Genomic DNA, 21,768 nt, shown 5'->3' on the forward strand with positions numbered 1-21,768 from the left:
GTTAGGAGTTTTTACTGTATGATATGAAATGTCATTTTACATGAAAATGTAATCATAATCATAGTAATTATTAATCATGTCCTCCATCATATTCAAGGTATTTTGGAGAGAAATGAAACAGACTCCAGTCACTTTCAGTTTAAAGCACTGCAGAGGGGAGGTGTTGTGTGTCAGCTGATGCTCGTTGACGCTCGTTAATGTGACATGCATCTGCACTCTCAAATAGGCCTACATCTAATCTAAGATTGTATTATACTGTATCTGATATTATAGATTTTTTTAGCTGTTGGAAATAACTAGGCTGCACTTGGTTGGTAAAGTCCAGATGACAAAAATATGAGGTTTGTGGAATTTATAGTTATGCAGTCTTATATTATATTATATTTGTTATATCAGTGTCTATCTGTCCTCTGAAACAATGGGTTTATAGTTAGTGAGAACTTCACTTCTCCATTAAGCTTGCACAAATGTATTTATTTGTGTACAAAGCACTTTGTAATTGTTTCTAACTTGCTTTATAACGTTATTTATAAGATGATGGCCAATGTTGATGATACATGAGAAAAGAACATTAATAATATATCATATCGATATCATGCCCAACATCATGTATCGTATTGTGAAATTCTTGACACCCCTAACCCTCCCCATCAAATTCAACATGACATTTAAAACTGATATGTCCAATGTTTTTCTTTCCACATTGATTAGAACATTGCTGTAGTGTAGTCAGTCTTGCTAAATGCACAGTGTATCTGTAGTAGTGGTAGCAGAATGGATAGTGTTCTCATCTTACATGTGGGAAACCCATTGAATCCTGGTCAGATTGAAGAAAGTTGAATATTTGGTAACCAGTAGTTTAAAACTTTTGTCACTCTGCCCTTTTAATTATCAACTACAACTACACTGTTGCCTACATAAAATAAATTAGGCTATCAATTATGGCCTGATGCTTCTGGTTTTACTTGTGGAGCTAGGCATCTATACACAACTGTCCATATAGAGCCACATTAATCACATGCACAGAATTACTTCAAATGATTATGAATATCCAGTTATAGTAGGCCTATTTATAATGCATCTCTCCAATAACGCCTGTTGAAGTTTTGCTTAATTGTTCAACCACCATCGTTAAGACGCTGAATAGATTTGACTGGGTCGTTCACACTCGCTGTGCGTTGATGGCTTGTTAACGACCGTCATTGATTCTAAATAGACAAGGTGTTACTTGATTTGAATTCTTTGTATCCTTTGAAATGGAGAGGGGTCATTGACCACTGTTCTGCTGTACTAAAAAGGTATATAAAAAACGGACTATTTTATCAATTCAAAATTGCATGACCCTCCCTTGGATTCAAAGTAAAATTAGCTGACCCTCCCTTGGACCAAAATTAGAAAGGCATGACCCTCCCCTATTTTCCTCCATACCCCCCCTTATGTAAATTTCGACTGGTCCCTTATAAGCTGAAATATTTGGCTTGATTAACAGTTATGTTGTCCTCCCACAACCGGCATGTTGAACATGTTGAACAATGACATGGCATAAAGTAACTTGGTGGCAGAAGACCTGCTTACAGCAGGGCCTGCTGTAAACAGCCATCCTTAGGGGGTTCTCTTACACGTAGTGGAAACAAATGTGTATTACAAAGGAAGGTATCAGGAAGTATTAGTTACAGAGCTGTCAGAAGAGTCTTGTATGTTGTACAGACAACAGGGAGATGCACCTTGAACACATTGTGTGTTTGGCAGCTGTGTCTGTCTTGGGAGTTTTGGAGCAAGGTAAGACTGTTTACCAATTACTATTCAAGCACGTTACTGAACTTGGCTCTTTGAGTGAGAGTGAGACAATAGTAATTGAATCATATATCAATGGTTTATTGTGAAAACTCGGAGAGGAGTGTGTTGGTTTGTTTTATTTGCAATGTATTGGATGATACAGAGACAACATGCATTACTAAATGTGTAAAAAACATCCCTAAATGTCATGCATTAATATAGCCTTGGATCAAGACCATCATAGATATATTTTATCTATCTTTTACGTTTGCATATAGATACGAAAGTAAACGTCAGACTCCATGAAATATCTATGATAGTCTTGTTCCAAGGCTAGCATTGATATACAGTACAGTATTTAGAACTAAACCAGAGAAAGACACTGGATCTAGTTAATGATTGACTTTGACTGAAGTCCTGTGTGCTCCAGTGTTTTTCTCTAGAATAGTCCTGCTGGCTGAAGTGAGAGTGTGTCTCTCTACATTTGATACAGTATTTGCACTATATGTAGTAGCTACTTAATCACAATGTATCTACACTATGCAAAGTAAACTAACGTTGTGCTTGTGTGTGTGATGTGTGCTGTTTTTAGCATATTTTTCCTTGCAGGTCATCTATGCCAGGAGAAAGTATTCTGTGTCGCCACCTTCCACTTCAGGATGTCCTGAATTTGAGAGGGTCTTCAGAGCCCAGTTAGTATTCTAGTTTGCCATCTAGTAAATGTACACAATCAATGTTCTAATGTTTTGTAATTGTCCAATGTCAAAATTGTATGTTATATTACAGTGTGAACAAATAGTTTATTGTTTAGTACTATAGCATTTTAAATTCTTCAATATCACACTGATTCATTGAAAATTCTTCCTCTTACATGAAAATGTTTTCACCAGTGTCACAAATCTTCCATGTTCCAGAAAATCCATGCCAATTAGAGGGATTTCCCGCTCCTGAATAGGAACATTAATATTATAGTTAAGAAATGTTCTTAACAGTGGCTCATTAACCTTGCGTCACCAGCTCCTATCTACTATTCAATGCTAATATCCAGTCTAGCATCCGTCTGCTGTATCTGGTAAATCCCCACACATGCACACAGGCCGTTTCCGTATCCGCTCTAGACCGGTTCTGCAATCTGCAAAGTGAATAGATCCCTGTCTACCTTACTCACTATGATGTACAACACTAGCCTAACCTTTTGAAATGTTATATTATTATTTTTAGTAGGTGTTTGTCCACCTTACTAAAAGCCTTTATTTCTGTGTTCAGAGTTAACTGTTCCGAATACTTCCCTATCTTCATCACTGTCCTGTGGATGTCTGGTCTGTTCTTCCACCAAGGTACTGTCTCTCTGAGTCTTTACAACATTTACTGTCACTATATTACTGGCTATACTCAACCTTACTCAACCTTACTCCACCCATTTTCAACCTATCTTCACATACCTGATCCTCAAGATGGTACCATTTCTGTGTACTAGTCTAAATACATGCATGGTACACAGTATCACCCTTATAACAGTTGATCAATATTAAACCATGCTGCTGTTTGCTTCAATTCCAGGCATCTCCTCCTTCTTTGGACTTCTGTATTTATATGGACGGCTCCTTTACTTCAATGGCTATTCTCAGTCTGCACATGGCCGGTAGGGGTCTATCCGTGTGTGTTTTGTTGTGATAGATATTAGATTTGCCTTCTGGTAAAGAAGGATGTGGTCGTGTATACCATGCTAGCATAAGATGGATAGAGTCTCCACCACACTCAGAAAATTTGCCCCAGCTCGCACTGTTTATTCTTACCAAAATCTCTGAGATTACATATTTTTCCTTTGCACAGTCAAAGCCTACACAGTATCTTGGAGTGTATCTTGGGAGTGCATATCAGTGGCTTAGACCAGGGAAAACGCCTTGCACCGTGGGCTCTATTGGTCCCTATTTCAAATATAGGGTTACTCTCATGCATGTGTGTAGCCTTGATAGCGTGCTTTCACCTCATTCCTCTAATTCTTCATGCAGATAATTATCATAACAAATGGTATGCATTGTATATGACAAATCTAATGAAGTGAACAAATTGTGATCGCTGTCGATCAAATCATGACAACATTTATCCTAAGCATCCCTAGTTTTGGTAAATCTATTTGCTATCACTGCCATATGTTTACGTGCACAGTCTGCTGTTATCTTGCAGATGGCTTTTGGCTTTCAACTGATTTCCTCTTGTAGATAATATAAGGAAATATTGTGCTGACTTGAAATAAGCTTTAATACACCACACCACACCAACCACATGTGCAACCATGCTGCCGTATTATACACGTCAATAAAACCATAATTTAATTGTATTTAACTTTATCTATCTATCTGACTCGCTCTCTCTCTCTTAATGTCTGTCTGTCTGTCCCTCCCTGCAGTCTAGCCCCTCTGTATTACAGTGCCAAGGTATTGTGGGCTTTGGTGGGGTTCTCCTCTCTGGGTGTTGTGTGCTCCCTGTGTCGGCTATACCTGGATCTGGACCTCATCCAGCTGCTCTACAACTCCATGGGCCTGGCTGAGTCCTAATCGGGGAGGATCTTTAAATCATCTAATGCAGTGGTTCTCAACCTGTGGGCCAGGGGGGGTACTGCAAGTGGGCTAAAAATGATTTGAGCTAAAAAGCATTATTTTACACCTTGGCTATTCAAAAATAGTAGACATACAAGCTCATAGCGCGGCACCGAGTGCCGCGCTATGAGCTTGTAGATCTGCTATTTATTTATTTTTTTGAAAATGTGTGCAAATCTTTGAATATTTATTCCTTTAAAGCAAACATTTTTATCTCAAATCTTTGCTTCTGGGGGTCCGTGGAACAAACTATTTTTTAGATGTGGGTCGGCGGCCAAATAACACATCATTTTGGGGGTCCTTGAAATTAAAAAGTTTGAGCACCACTGACATAGAAACATACGTTTTTCAGAATGCTGTTGGGATTTAGAAGACATTTGTAGAATCGGCTTCGGGTCTTAATGGGTTAATATAAAAAAACGCAATAAGAAAGAAAAAATAGATCTTCCCAGCTTTTCACTTATGTGACAGTCGTCTTTCTTTATGCCAGGAAATGAAGTACTGTGGCCACATTTTCACTGATAATCTCCATGATGATAGAGATATATCTAGACATTATGAATGAGGACAACATGACAACAAATATAAGAACAACTGCTTAGTTCTTATCCAAATCAATCCTGGACAGCAGCACTTTCCAGAGGCTGTAGTTCTGACCATGGTTGCTTGCAAGAAATAGGCCAAACATACACTTTTATTGTTAAATTGTGATATCATTAGTCTACATTTCCTAAAAGGAAAATGTATGTATTTAATTCAGTCTGACCAGAAGTAAGGACAAAACATTATACCCACCGGCCATACAAATAAATCCAAAATGATAATGCTCTTCAAATTATACTTTTTCAGCCACTAGTTGATAGTTATGTTGATAGTTATAAATATTGAACAGCAGGTGGTGCCATTGTATAATGTTAAACAATGACCATAGATAGTCAGATAGATGATCTCCACAGAATTTGTTGTCTCATTTGCATTATCCTGAGGGACCGGGTGATTACAATGTCATCGTTTTTTAAGTAATAGTAATTTATGGCCTGTGTTACTTTTTTGAGCGCGTTATAATTTGAATTTCTTGTGTGTTTTGTTTTAACTAGTGTGTGACCCCTGCTGCCTCTAGTACAGCTGTTTGCTTTTCTTTTACTTCTTTTAAGATTTATGTGACATTTCTTATCCAAGTGCAAATAAACAAATGTAAACATGTAGCCTAAATGTATTACTAAACCATTTACTTATAAGTTATTATTTGTTATACATTTTCTATAATCACGGAAAGTGATTATAGAAAATGTTTTGCCCACTTGAGTCGTTACTAGACAACTGTTACAGCTTCCTCATCTTCACCAGTATGTTGTCATCCCTCTTAAATCCCTCTGTTCAAAGTTTATTTAGGCCACTGATGATGATGTGGTGAAAAACATAGTCAGAACCCAGCATCTGGTAGTATTACAGAGACAATTGGAGTTTGGGGTTGTGCTCGAGCCTCAAGACGAAAGCAGTAGGCTACGTGGGTGTTTATGTCCACACATAAAGCTCAAGTAGAATATCTTATCATAGGATAGGAGGCAAGCGATACAGGTACAAACTGCTGTAGGATCCCTTCACTGACATCATAGGATTCCTAAGTCAGTGAAAGGATCCTACTGCAGATCCTATGATCTTTACCCTGAATGTAGCTATTTTCTGCAAATTGCAGAACTGTGGCTAACTGAGTGGTCCAAGTAGCTAGACATTATGAACTTCAAAGAGGAGAATGTGCCCACCCCCCCCCCCCTCTGCTGTGTGCTGTGTGCACTTCGTTTTTCTATAGTTTGGTGTTTGAATACCAATGGTAAAATGTTTTACCAGTCATGTTTTTACTTTTATTTCAATTGACTAAAATGTTTTCTTTCTTTTTTTTCACACCTAGTTTTAGTTTTAGTTTAGTTTTACTAACTATAATGTAATTGTACAGTATATCAGAGTATTTATTTTGAGGAGAGCATATTTAGCTGCAGACCTAGTAGTTGCAGAGGATGCATTTACTGTCAGCTTTACAAGTATTAATCTCTCTAATATACTGTATCCTATTCCTGTATATACTGTATCCACTATATACATTAAAGGTAGGGTAGGTGGTGTTTTTTGGTTAAAACAAAAAGGTTAAGCACTATAATCTGATAGTACTCATTGCTATAGAGTGCTTGTTCAGTCACAGGGGTTTCCCCATCTCTCCAGCTCTTTAATAAACAGAAAATACATTTTCAGGTAGGTGACAAAATGTCAGCCAATCAGGATAGCGTACCCATTTATCAGCTTAATTTTTTATAGTGTTCCAGTTCCAATTCTGCTCATTTATTTGTGTCATCACTTCCCATTTCACTTGTTTAATCTATATCCTGACTGAGTTCTCTATCCTGATTGGATAAAATTGGTATACCGACCTGAAAATGTAGCTGGAGAGACATGGAGACTCCTGTTATTGAACAAACCTCTCTATAGTAATGATTACTATCAGAATATAGAAATAATTGTCACTTATTTTAACCAAAGAAAATCACTTACCCCACCTTTAATGTATGTATATTTTTATTTTACTTTGCACATATGAAGATGATGTTCTATTATATACAGTAGTGTCTTATCCGAGCGTTTCATATGGCAACATGATCAAAAGCCCAATTAAAACCGTTTTAATAACTATTTCACTTCAAGAACGAGGTTAATCAGTCTCATTAAGACATTTGACTTCATAACCATGGTTCCTGAGTCAAACTAATTGGACTCAGAGATGGGTGTGACTACACACCCCTGTTGCGCATCTAATCGATGCACACAGATTAAATCAGCCATCCTGGCTGCACTCCACAGGTAGAGCAGTCCAGGCCCTGTTCAGACTGGCAGCCCAAATACGATTTGTGTCCTATCCAGATTGGAGTCGCATTGTCTTTAAGGCATACAGTTCCAGTTTATGACCTGGTACTGTAAGTAGCATAACTGTATGATTCTGTAAAGCTCTGAAAAGAAAGACCTTTGTTAATCCAAGAATCCTGTCCACCACCATTGAGCCTGTCTGTCACATTAGTGCATTGTCTGGGAAGATGGCAGTCTCTGGCACAAGATCTTTTCTGATGGGGGTCTGCGGCGAAATACATTTGGGGGTCCTTGACATGAACATTTTTGAGAACCGTTGGAGTAAGCAATCTGTGTGCTAACTCAGGAGCCAATGAAGTGATATAGGAGTCATGTGTTCAGCTTCTCTTGTCCCAGTCAAGAGTCAAGCTAAATACTGCATATGACTCCATGTTTGTTTTGAATTCAGGACACTTGGCGTTATCCATTCTAGAGGACAGTGTTGAAAACGAATAAAATAAAAAAAACATTCTATTTAGTTTGTCATATTTTAGTCATCTGAGATGTTTTAGTCTTAGACTAGTTTTAGTTGACAAAATATCATAGGATTTTAGTCGACTAAATCTACAGTTGATTTAGTCTATTAAAATGTATTTTGGCGGGCCGTGATGGTGTCGCAATTCCTGATTCACACTTAGCTGTGTGCCAAAAATAGCAGATCTACAAGCTTGTAGATCGGCTATGTTCAGAGCACAACACCCGCACATAAAATGACTTGTCAAAGTTCTACTAGATTTCTTCTGCAGTCCGTCATTTTTGTCTAGTTTTTATTTGTTGACGAAATTGTCAATATATTTAGTCATAGCTTTAGTCATAACAGCTTAGTTTTTATTTCGTTTTCGTCAGTGAAAAAAGGTAGTCGACGGCCATTTTTTGTCATAGTTTTTAGTTGACGAAATTAACACTGCTAGAGAGACAAGTGGAACCAGCAAACTCAACACATCTAACCATGTACATCAACCCACCAAATCTGACCCACGAACCATCCAGCAGTGGTGGATGGTAAGTAAAAGTACTAGTACACATTGCAGAAATACTTATTACAAGTAAAATCTGTGTATTCAAAATGTTACTTGATTTAAAGCACAAACATATGCTTACAGTACCAAACATAAAAGTACTCATTATGCATTAGAAATACGTAGCAATTTACCTTGAAATTGTACTTGAGTATAGAACTTGGGTAAATGTACTACCACTGATGCTAGTTGAAAATAGGGCGGCGGAGGCGGAGGGCCATCAGAGGCAGGGAAGTGTCCGTTCATTGCCTTAGAGACTGAATGCAGCTGATGGTGATGGGTTGAATCTGGAAGGCAGAATAAAGGACTGTATGACTGAATGAATGGTCTAATGGATTCATTACTATGCACTTGTGTGGGCGGCCGTAGATGAGTGGGTAAAGAGGCCATGTATTGCATCTGGGAATCGGAAGGTCGGAAGTTTGACCCTTGGCTCGCCCAGTCTATGTGTCGTGTCCCGGAGCAAGACAATTAACCACTAATGGCTCCCCCCACATGTGCTCATCTGAGCTATCTAAGCAGCCATCTACTGGGTGAATGCAGAAAGGTAATTTCCCTTCCCTTTGGGACAAGTAATTACTCCCTCTCTTCCTCCTGCCACTGATTTCCAGAAGTAAATCTCCGCCTCCAATAAGCCAATAAAAAACATGGAGTAGCCTATAGATCAGGGTTCACAGTGCTAACGGTCAACAACACACATATCAATAATTAATGGTTAATTTATAGAAATGCTGAAAATGACAATTTGGAAGGAAAAAAATGTATCGATTGATAGCCCAAACAGAGTGGGGGTGTTCATCTGTGCATGTAAGAAAACGTGTGACTGACTGCTTGAACGTGTGGTGGCCACATGTGGTGGCTCGGAAAGTGATGCCGCTTGGCGTTATTTTCCTCAGAATTCTGGTTAGGGGGCCTTCTGCGCCAAAGAACTTCCTGTCCTGTCGTTTATCACGTTCAAGTGGTGTACAGCTGTCTCACACACACACACACACACACACACACACACACACACACACACACACACACACACACACACACACACACACACACACACACACGGCTATGTATTTAAATGGGAGTTTTCTGTTCCTAACCGCACTCCAGACATGTTACCAGTAACTATGAGGGGAATTCTGTTGGGTTTTGAATAACTTAATGTAGGCCTATTTGTCATCTAACTGTTAGAATGCACTTTGTTCCAGAAAACAATTATTTGTTATAACGCATATGGTGCCTGGTAAAAAATGCACCAAAACTTGATGACGTTCTATAAAGTCAACTGTAGTTAAGTCACCTGTAGTTAAGTATGCTGGGAATATCTAAGTATTTGATACCACTTTATAAAGATCTTGTTCTCTTCTTCAGTTTGAAAAATAGTAATTGTCGTACAACAGTGTCGCGTAAAAGTAGCAAAAATAGCCGATCGACAAGCTCCCAACGTGTCGCATCGTGATGCATTGTGAGCTTTTAAATCTGCTATTTTTGCTACTTTTGAAAAATGTGAGTGTGTCTGTGTGTTTCATAAATATTCAATCAATGAAAAGTATTAACAAGAGCTTGTGACTAAATAACTACATTGGATCCATTGGAACACCGGGTCATTTTTTTTCCTTTTCTTGAAAAGTTAAGTTTTGGAAATACAAGGTTTCGACGATATATGATATGTGGGTATTGCAAGTGGGCCCCCAAATAAATGGCAATAGCTTGAGATGTAATGATAATATAACATTATATTAAAAAATGATCCCAATAAATAAGATATTAAAGTATAGTATGTTAGTTCCATTGACCATGAAAAGAAACACCCATCTGACCAATATCTAATAATGATCACCAGTGTGATCAAACAATGATCAGGCTGTTTTGTAGCGAATGCATGAACCTGGCTGATTCACAGGCTCATGTCTTTCTCTGTGTTCACATTCATTTCTGAAACGTGCAAGTTGTCGCAACTCTCTGTTTAAAAGGTGACTTAATGTCAATCAGTAAAGTGGTGAGGGAATGTTATCACTGATTTAACTCTCTGAGAGAAAGTCTATGGAACCAAACTGCTCCGTTTTGCAAACACTCACTCAGTTAAATAACACTCTGGATTTTACAGTGTACCGGCTCATCTGTGCGTCTGTCTGTGGCAGTGTGTGTCATTGTGGGTTTAATTAGTGCTTCCTGTGATTGTGAATCCTCTCCCAGTGTCAGTGACCTCACCTTCCCTCATGGACGCACGCACGCACGCACGCACGCACGCACGCACGCACGCACGCACGCACGCACGCACGCACGCACGCACGCACGCACGCACGCACACAGGTTATGTTATGTTATTTGGTTGTAAAATAATTGCTCACAATATTATTTTCAGAAACCAAATGTCCAGTAACCACATTTATTAATTTGTCCCACTCCTGCCAAAACCTGCAACGTTCTCAAGAAAATTTGCTTCTTTATGGTTCTCAACGTCTGGCCGTAGAGTATATATTTACATTATTACGTACAGTAAACATGAAATAGTTTTATTTGATTCTGTACTGCCCACAGGACTATAATATCTTGTATGTAGAGAATTAGCTTCCCATGCTGACCAGTAAACAATGGTAACTGGGGTTGTTTGGGTTGCTCGTCAAAGCACGAACAATGACACCATTAAATTGTGTGTGTGTGTGTGTGTGTGTGTGTGTGTGTGTGTGTGTGTGTGTGTGTGTGTGTGTGTGTGTGTGTGTGTGTGTGTGTGTGTGTGTGTGTGTGTGTGTGTGTGTGTGTGTGTGTGTGTGTGTGTGAGAGAGAGCTCGAGCTCGAATGTAGGGGGATGGAGTATTGGGGTCAGGGACGAGGATAAGGAAGTTAAGAGCTGAGGAAACTTCCCTCTCATAGCTCTCTCATGCCAACTGGATCAGAATCTACTGTGTGTGTGTGTGTGTGTGTGTGTGTGTGTGTGTGTGTGTGTGTGTGTGTGTGTGTGTGTGTGTGTGTGTGTGTGTGTGTGTGTGTGTGTGTGTGTGTGTGTGTGTGTGTGTGTGTGTGTGTGTGAGAGGATCTCTAGTCTCCTCAGGTGAACACAATAGCTGTGGTTCAGAGAAGTGTAGCTTGGTTATTATTTAGCTATTCATCATAAGTATATAGGGCAGTAGAATTACTGAATCGACATGCTGACAGAAAAAGCGGAGCACATAAAACCTTTGAAAGTATTTGATGTGATAAGAAAGTAACATGTGGTTATCTGTGGGTAATGGGGGAGGGGGAGGGGAAGAGGCATGCTGTGGTTCTGAATGATAGCTATACGAGCTTTGATCAGGAGACTGATAGGGAAGCAGCTGGAAGAACCAGGGTTGTACTGTAAGGGTATTGGGTACATGTATGTAGGGGTGCAACAGTTAATCGATAATCGATAATTTGACAAAATTATTCATCAATAATCAATTGGTATGTTAGACAAAGGTCCCAAAAAATATTTATAGTGAAAATAGAAGATCTACAAGTAGTAGATCTGTTACATCGGCTATTGTAGATTTACTATATTCACTATGTTTGCACGACACCATTGAGTGACTACGTGTAAAATAATGCTTAAGTGGTTAATCGATTTGTTGATATATTATTATTCGATTAATTAAAAAAAGATCAATAGAATAATCGCTAAGAAAATAATCAATAATTGCATTCCTACATGTATGTCATTTATTGTCTCCGCCAGGCCGAAAGGCATGGCGAGAGAGTATGTTTTACCCTCCGTCCGTTTGTCCGTCCGTCCGTCCGTCCGTCCGTGTGTGTGTCCGTCTGTGAGCAGCTAATCTCCGCCACCGTTGGCTTGATCGCAGCGAAACTGTGCACACACACTCCCTGGATGCCAATTCCGAACTTCTGTCCCAAATTTTTCACATGGGCCTTTTATAGCGCCACTAGGTGGCCGATTTGTGCAGAACATATTTTTTGACAGTACTCCTACAGATTTTGTCCAAAAATCTCGCAAATCGGTACACAGTATCTCTATTAAACGAAACTGGTCTTTCAGATTTTTCATATTCCATCCTGATTGGCTCAAAATGGCTTCCAAAGTTTGCAGGAGTGCTCCGTTTTCAACAAAATGCCTCAAATCATGAACACAGCATGCAATTTCCGTGAAACTTTGCACGCACATTCCCACTATGCCGAGGAATAAATGCCACTTGAACATTTTCAAATCAACCTCATCGTGGCGCTATAACAGGCCGATTCATGTTTTTACCTATAACTGCACCGATCTGTGTAAAACTTTGTATGCGCACTTCCTAGAGGTAAAGGAAAAACCTTTGCCCTGCATTTTTCACATCTGCCTTTTATAGCGCCACCAGGAGGCCGACTTATGTAAAACACATTTCTTTATATTACTCCTTCCAATTTTATCCAAATTTCACGCAAATCGGTACACATGATCTCCATAGTCATGTGATCAAGACGGATGTGTTTGATTTTTCATATTCCATCCTCATTGGCTAAGATTGACATCTAAAGTTTGCTGTAGTGGCTTGTTTTGAACAAAATTCCGCAAATCATGAACGCACCATCCGATTGCGGTCAAACTTTGCACGCACATTCACACTATGTTGGAAACTAATGCCACCCTTTTAACATTGGCCTGTTATAGCGCCACCAGCAGGTCTAATTTAGCAAAACTTTTTTTTGCACAAAATGCCTCAAACCATGAATGCAGTGTCCGATTGCCGTGCAAGGCCCAAGAACAAATGGCACCCTTTAAACATTGGCCTATTATAGCGCCACCAGGAGGCCACAATAACCTACCTGACCTAGCGGAGACCTGTGCTCCGAGGAGCACTTTTTCTAGTTCCCACTTGTTCTGTTTGTCTCATCAGACTTGACTTGACTGCTTAGTGACTGACTTATTATATAAATTGCCAACTTGTGTTTTATTTCCTATTTGATGAATCTTTAATCTTTTGTCCTGCCCAGGCTTTATACAGATGCACAGACAGGCCAATGGTGTTTCACTCCAAAAGCTTTTCACACCCATATAGCAAGGATAACAATAACTGTAACCGAGGTCAATGGACTGTAATGGGACAGGATTTCTGCTGATGAGCAACAATAGAATCCCAGGTGATTATTGTGTGTGTGTGTGTGTGTGTGTGTGTGTGTGTGTGTGTGTGTGTGTGTGTGTGTGTGTGTGTGTGTGTGTGTGTGTGTGCGCGTGTGCGTGTGCGCGTATTTGTACAGACATTATGTGTTTAGTTTGGCTTGGCCTTATCAGAGCGAGGAAGGCCCTCTGCAGGTTGTACAGTGTGGGTGTGTGTCACCACTTGGGGACATGTGCTGACAGGACCAGTCCCTGAGTGCCAAACACTGGGGTTCCCTGAACACTGAATCGGCAGAGTGGCCCACCAGATCCTCATATCTAAATGTATGCTTCATCATGGGAAGGAGTCGCTCACAGACGATTTTCGAGCAAAAATCGGTTCTCTTCTGTTCACTGTTATGCGACAAAGTATAAGTTAAGTTTGTTTGTTTTTGTAAGTGGGGGGATGGCTGCTTTAGTCACACCTGGCCTGAATCAAACTAATTGGACTCAGAGCTGGGTGTGACTACACGCCCTTAATGCATCGATGCACACTGGATACATCCACCATCCCCACATACACTCAGGGAGAGCCTCTGTCCAGACAGTCCATTACACACTGTACTGTATTCTCTGCCCTTTAACCACTTCATATTCTGGGGGGAACATTAGCCAAAAATAGCAGATCTACAAGCTTACAACATGCGTTATGAGCTTGTAGATCAGCTATTGTTGCCAAAGAGACAGGCTGTAGACGGAAAAAAGTGGTCCAAGAACAGTTGACATTCAGGTTTATTTACTGAGAATAGAGGGTTTATAGAAACAGTCTCTTCCTGTGTACTAATACAGTTTCTACTTCAGCAGTAAGACCACAGCAAGGCAAGCAGCATGGAATGATTCATCTATCCACCACCATTGAACCGTATACCCTATAAACTCAGTCATTCTTTGTTGACCGGGGTTGGCTCTGTACTTAGTCTTCTCTTTTTTCACTTTACACCAAATCTCTTTGCCGAAAATTGCTGTACTACAAGCTCACAATGCGACAATTGTGACATGTTGTGAGCTTTTAGATCGGCTATTTTCTGCAAATTCCCCTACCAGAATAGGGATGCTATTAAAGGCCAGTGTATAGTGTTATAGGTTCACCATCACACAAGATTATACTGAATAAATAACTATTGCTCTATGCCTATGGTCAAAGCCACCACTCTAGTGATCCCAGAAAGCCCCAGAAATGTACCAGTACTATGTTGGAGCCAGTGTCTGGCGGTCACCCCGAGGGGTGAAAAAAGATCTGTTAGTAGATTAATCTGTTTCATGTTACGTTTTGGCCACATGGTATGTGTGAGATTTCAGAGGCCTTTCCACACCTTTCCTAAAATTAACACTTTTATGGGAATGTTGAAATGATTCCTCCATCTCTCTCAAAGCAAGACAATAATATGATACAATACAAAGCAAGAGGCACACATGGATCTGATTGAATACGAAGGATTTTTATGAGCTTGCTGTTCTTAGACACTTTTCTTCTCATCAAATTAAACCTCCTCCTCTCCTCTCCTCTCCTCTCCTCTCCTCTCCTCTCCTCTCCTCTGCAGGACATCCTGTTTCAGTTCTCCCCCACCAGATGGACCCTGGCTACGTCCTGTGACAGGAAACTTGTTCAAGGATGCAGAGGGAGGGGGTGAGGGGAGAGAGAGAGACAGACAGACAGACAGACAGACAGAGTTTAAAGACGAGGTAGGGTAGTTAGGTAGGTAGGTAGGTAGGTAGGTAGGTAGGTAGGTAGGTAGGTAGGTAGGCAGGTCGAGAACAGGGGGTTTAGAGAGGAGTGAGGATCAGGACAGAAGGACAGACAGACAGACAGTGAAGGAGAGGGAGGAAAGCTGCCAGAAGTGTTTAAGGAAAGGAACAAGACGGGTGAAAAGGTGAATGAGTGTAGAGTAGGTTGGAGGACGAGAGACAACAAGGATATAGAGAGAGGAAGGTGGAGGAGGTTTAGGTCTGGGAGGGGGGGGGGGGTCAGGGGGTCACTATGTCAACAAACACATCAACGTGTTAAACAAAGGCCCAGCAGAACAATGGCCGACGGCGGGTTAGTGGGTTCAGTTCAGCTCCATGTTTGGGTGTCAACTGGCACGTGTCATCGCCTGTTGTTGTGCTGGATCAACCAATAGGCTTAACCACTTACACCTGATTTATATAAGCTCACAGTGACACACTGTGAGTTTGTAGATCAGCTATTTTAGAACATTTTTGAAAATGTTAGAAATGTTTTTGCCTATGACATGCCCAAAATGGGGATGCCAAGTTGAAAGTGGTCATAGCTCACTGGGTGAAAACTAAGCTCAGCTGAGGGGATTTGGACATGCTTGGCTACTTGGGTGGTAAAGTTGCAGTGAGCTAAACCCAAGGTACTCATGCCCCATGGAAGCACGCACGCATTATCTCTATCTCTATATCTCTATCTCTCCCTCTCTCAGTTTCTAACCTCTCTAATTCCCCTCTTATATTTCTAACCCTTAGCCTATGAGGGGGCAGTGGGTGAGGTGTGTTTGTTGTGGTTTTAGAGGCCTCTCTCCTGTCATCGTGGGGTTCAGGTGGTCACTATAGTTGTTTACTGTTGACTGGTCTCACTCCTCACCACTAATGGACACGGAGAGGTCAGGTAAAGGCCTACTCTGGTCAGCCGTTCATCTGGATACCAGGTAAATGTAATGAGAATAGAGAATAGAATACAGAACTAGTGTAAGTCAAGTACGCTTTTGAAAAGAGAAGCTACATTTTTATTTTATTCAAACACCCTTTCCCATGGCCTTAATGTTGATAGTGTTAGAGTTCACAGTACAATTATATATTAATCACAGTGGAGCAGTGGTTAAGATACAGGACTTACAGACCTATGAGCGCAGAGCAACCAGCATGGAACTCTTTCCAACTTTGACCTGGCTCGTTCACCTTTATCTAATCTTTCACTGAAGACCGCGCAAGAGAACCAATCAAGTATGAACCCACGGTGGTGCAGTGGTTAAGATACAGGACTAATATACAGAAGGTTCTTGGTTCAAATCCAGCAATTACATTTTTCCAAATCTGTACCTGCATTACCACAAGCAGAAACATTTGTTGTTGCTTTTCTTTTTTAAATTTTTCCATGTTTTGCTTGGCTCTTGTAACCTAATCTTTGACTGAAAGCCGCATTATAAAACAGATTAATCACAGTAGAACAGTGGTTAAGATACAGGACTTTTATTCAGAAGGTTACGGGTTCAAAACCAGCATGGGAATCTTTCCAACTTTTACCTGGCTCTTTTACGTTTATCTCACCTTTCACTGAAGACCTCACAATTGAACAAACGTAGTACAAACCATAGTGGTGCATTGGTTAAGATACAGGGCTTGCAGCCAGAAGGTTATGGGTTCAAAACCAGCATGGAAATCTTTCCAACTTTTACCTGGCTCTTTTACGTTTATCTTACCTTTCACTGAAGACCTCGCAATTGAACAGAATAAGTATTAGCCACAGTGGTTTAGTAGTTAAAATACAGGGCTTGCAACCAGAATGTTCCTAGTTCAAATCCAGCAAGGAAATCTTTCCAACTTTTACCTGACTCTTGCACCTTTATCTAATCTTTCAGTGAACAGCGCGCAAGAGAACAAATCAGGTATGAACCATGTGGTGCAGTGGTTAAGATACAGGACTAACAATCCCAATGTTCTTAGTTCAAATCCAGAATTAAAATTTTTCCAAGTTTGTACCTGCATTACCACAAGCAGAAACATTTGTTGTTGCTTTTCTTTTTCTTTTTTTTAATTTTTTTTCCACGTTTTGCCTGGCTCTTGTAACCTAATGTTTCACTGAAAGCCACATAATAGAATAGATTTATCACAGTAGAGCAGCGGTTAAGATACAGGACTTGCACAAAGAAGGTTTTGGGTTCAAAACCAGCATGGGAACCTGGCTCTTTTACATCTTACCTCTCAGTAAACACCTCACAATTGAACAGAAAAAGTATAAACCACAGTGGTGCAGTGGTTAAAATACAGGGCTTGCAAACAGAAGGTTCTTAGTTCAAATCCAACAAGGAAATATTTCCATCTTTTACCTGACTCTTGCACCTTTATCTAATATTTTACTGAAGAGCGCGCAAGAGAACGAATCAGGTATGAACCACGGTAGTGCAGTGGTTAAGATACAGGACTAATAAACCCAAAGTTCTTAGTTCAAATCCAGCATTTACATTTTTCCAAGTTTGTACCTGCATTACCACAAGCAGAAACATTTGTCGTTGCTTTTCTTTTTCTTATTTTTTTTACATTTTTCCACGTTTTGCCTGGCTCTTGTAACCTCATATTTAAATCAAAGCCGCATAATGGAACAGATTAATCACAGTAGCATGCGGTTAAGATACAGGACTTGCAACCAGAAGGTTATGGGTTCAAAACCAACATGGAAATCTTTCCAACTTTTACCTGGCTCTTTTACGTTTATCTTACCTTTCACTGAAGACCTCGCAATTGAACAGATAAAGTATAAACCCACAGTGGTGCAGTGGTTAAGGTACAGGCCCTGCAACCAGAAGATTCCTAGTTCAAATCCAGTAAGGGAATCTTGCCAACTTTTACCTGACTCTTGCACCTTTATCTAATCTTTTAGTGAAGAACGCACAAGAGAACAAATCAGGTATGAACCACGGTAGTGCAGTGGTTACGATACAAGACTATCAAACCCAAGGTTCTTAGTTAAAATCCAGCATTTAAAATTTTCCACGTTTTGCCTGGCTCTTGTAAACTAACCATTCACTGAAAGCCGCATAACAAAACAGATTAGTGACAGTAGAGCAGCGGTTAAGATACAGGACTTGCATTCAGAAGGTTCCTAGTTCAAAACTAGCAAGAAAATCATTCCAACTTTTACCTGACTCTTGCACCTTTATCTTACCTTTCACTGAAGATCTCACAATTGAACAGAATAAGTATGAACCACAGTGGTGCAGTGGTTAAGATACAGGGCTTTCCACCAGAAGGTTCCTAGTTCAAATCCAGCAAGGAAATCTTTTCAACTTATACTTGGCTCTTTTACATTTATCTTACCTTTCACAGAAGACCTCGCAATTGAACAGAATAAGAATAAACCAGTGGTGCGGTGGTTAAGATACAGGGCTTGCACCCAGGAAGTTCCTAGTTCAAATCCAACAATGACATCTTTCAAACTTTTACCTGACTCTTGCACCTTTATCTAACCTTTCACTAAACTGCGTGCAAGAGAACAGCTTAAGTATGAACCACCGTGGTGCAGTGGTTAAGATAAACGCCTCGGAGTGCAAAGACTGTGAGTTCGAACCTCAAAGATGATGAAAGAGAAAGATGGTAAAAGAGAAACTCCGAACGATGGTAAAAGAGAAATCCCGAAACATGGTAAAAGAGAAACTCCGAAAGATGGTAAAGGGCAACCCCGAAAGATGGTAAAAGAGAAACTCCGAAAGATGGTAAAGGGCAACCCCGAAAGATGGTAAAAGAAAACTCAGAAAGATGGTAAAAAAGAAACTCCCGAAAGATGGTAAAAGTGACAGTTCCGACCATGGTGACACTCAGCAACGTGTCGCTACGAACGAGATTCCCAAAGCAGCGGCGCAATATAAACGAGATTCCAAAAGCAACGGTGCAAGGAGGCAGAGCTGAGTGGGAAAAATCTTTTCTTAAAATCTTTTTTTTTAAGCCCCTCCCTCTACAACCTGAGGAAGGCAGGCTAAATCCATCCTCCTCTTCTTATGAACAAAAAAAAACGAAAACAGCTACAGCCCAGATTCAAACCGCCAGCCTTCTGCTTTTGAATCCTGTGCTTTCCCTTCACACCACCAGGCCTTTCGCATCAAATGATTATTTTAGGTGATAGTTGAGGTTGAAGGAAGAGCTGGCAGGTCAAAAGATACAAATATTCAAATGTTAAATATTACAATATTAATATTAGATTTATTAGTGTGGTGTTTAGTTTTTTCATCATATTTAAGTAATTTGATTATTAGTTTTAGGTGACCAAAATTATCAAAGTTATTTTCTAATTTTACACATTAGCTGTTGGTTTTTTTTACATTAATTTAAGTATTTACATTAAAATAATTAGTGGTTATAAGGTTGTCAGACAGTGTGGTATTACACCCATACGTAAACTTCTCATTGATTATCTGAAAAAATATATATACCACTCATGGCATGCAACATATCACAGTAATGAAAAATTATAAGTTGAGCCAAACTGCATTCAGTTTTTTAACTGATTTTAGACAGCATTCTGCCTGTTTGACTTGAATTGATCCTAACCATGTCACATTCAATGTCTGTGTTACTATTGTATTGTATTGTTGTTGCTATGTTCAATATAACCATCAATATAGTAAAAACCTCATGTCATAGGACACTACATTGTATCCCATGACAACATAACATACTGTAATATAATACTGTCAAAAAACATGAACATGAACCCAATGTCAAAACATGAAAAGATGGGTTTTGATTTCAAGACATCTTTATTGACACAAATGCATATGAATAAACAACTGTCAAAAGGATATCGATTGTGTGTGTGTGTGTGTGTGTGTGTGTGTGTGTGTGTGTGTGTGTGTGTGTGTGTGTGTGTGTGTGTGTGTGTGTGTGTGTGTGTGTGTGTGTGTGTGTGTGTGTGTGTGTGTGTGTGTGTGTTGGGAGGAGAGCAGATATAATTACAGAAAAACAAAATCAAAAAAACAATTTCCAATTAACCATACAACTAAAATAACATTAACAATATGGGTGTATAGAACCTGTTTTTAATCTCAAATAGTGTCGTTTTGTGGTTCAATTCTTACCCTCTGGTAACATTCTGGCAGGGTGTGGTGTTAGGGTGGTGTCAGGGTATATTCTTGTGGTGTTAGGGTTACATTCTTACCCTCTGGTAGCATTCAACCAGGGTGTGCATGGCCTATAGATGGTGGCGTTCTCTGCATCAGGATCCTGATCGACTCCCTCAAAATGGATCCACACTGAGGTCAAACACAAAGGTCATAGGTCACAAACCGATGCACAGTGATATTTATAATCCATTCATTTCACTGTTGCTTTTTTACAACACCAGAAGAGTCAAAGCGCGGTGGTAACAAATACAGTTGTGCACAAACTTTTGATTTGATGATGCTCTTTTTATTCTCCTTTTGCCTTTTTGCACTCTCTTTTCTTTAAATCTTTTTACGTTTTCTATCATTATTCTATTGTTGTTATTACCTATGCTGCTGCATTGTCTGAAGGAAGCCAAACCAAAATAAGTTTTACTCGTATGTACCTGTACACAAGATGTAACAATAAAGTACAACCTTGAACCTTGAACATTAACATTCACACTGATTTATATTTCAACAGTAAAGTCAACAATGAGCATGAGCTGTCACTTACACACTACTGTAAGACATTTTTTCCTTGACTGGGCCTCTCCTTGACTCCTTGACTGGGCGTACCTCTGTGCTGGAGGCTGACAACAGGGGAACAGGTTCTCTTCAAGCTGCGATGGAGAGATGAGTGAATGACATGGTGGAAGGAGTCTCAGATTTACTAAAGCAGTTAAACCGTGCAGCTACAGATAACGACCGCCAGCTACAGATAAAACCGTGATCACACACACATTCTGTTATCCCTATTGATATTACCTTATTCCCAATTGATATTATCCATCGATGGCTAACAAATATAGTCAAACAAGCACAGCTAAAATTACACAATTATCTTATGCATACAGGGTGTGCAGAGATGGAAAAAAATACATCAAAAAGTATTTTGATTACAAATACAGTTTTCTTTATCACAATACAAATACAAAATACTGGTTTGAGAAATGTATTTGAGATACGCAATTGTATTCTATAGATACTCATTTTGAAAATTTTAGACCATGATACTGACACCAGGACCATGATACTGACACCAGGATACTGACCATGATACTGACACCAGGACCATGATACTGACACCAGGATACTGACCATGATACTGACACCAGGACCATGATACTGACACCAGGATACTGACCATGATACTGACACCAGGACCATGATACTGACACCAGGATACTGACACCAGGACCATGATACTGACACCAGGACCATACTGACACCAGGAGCCAAATACAAATGACACAATACAAAAGTATTTGAAATACGTATTTGAAATACATGGATTTTAAATACTGCCAATTTCTGGGGGTGTGTGACTCACCATGAAAGTCAAACTCCACAGCAGTGGCAAGGAGTTCCCGGTTGTATAGCTCTGCAGGCTACGGGATGCAGCGCGTGCTTGAACACAGAGGAAGAACAGATCTATTTCTCCAACAGTTGGACATTGGTTGTGAACCAATGTCACCACCCTCTCAGCAGTGCACATGCCCAGCCTACATCGTGGCTCACCT

At 39.9% G+C, this 21,768-nt stretch overlaps 1 protein-coding gene across 2 annotated transcripts; it reads left to right on the top strand.

Annotated features, from left to right (window-relative positions):
- The first annotated feature begins 1,699 nt into the window (after window positions 1-1,699).
- ltc4s (leukotriene C4 synthase) lies at window positions 1,700-9,978 on the top strand. Of its 2 annotated transcripts, XM_080416901.1 has the most exons (6): window positions 1,700-1,779; window positions 2,369-2,468; window positions 3,043-3,113; window positions 3,337-3,418; window positions 4,187-4,378; window positions 9,966-9,978. In XM_080416901.1, the coding sequence occupies exons 1-5, from the start codon at window positions 1,719-1,721 to the stop codon at window positions 4,332-4,334; spliced, it is 462 nt and encodes a 153-aa protein (XP_080273027.1). In that variant the 5' UTR covers window positions 1,700-1,718; the 3' UTR covers window positions 4,335-4,378; window positions 9,966-9,978. The 2 variants fall into 2 exon arrangements, with proteins under 2 accessions (XP_080273027.1, XP_080273026.1); XM_080416900.1 differs by lacking the exon at window positions 9,966-9,978 and having other exon boundaries at window positions 4,187-4,401.
- Window positions 9,979-21,768: the final 11,790 nt, after the last annotated feature.

The sequence above is a fragment of the Gymnoscopelus braueri genome (genome assembly GCF_963280865.1).
Source record: "Gymnoscopelus braueri genome assembly, chromosome: 20".
NCBI lineage: Eukaryota > Metazoa > Chordata > Actinopteri > Myctophiformes > Myctophidae > Gymnoscopelus > Gymnoscopelus braueri.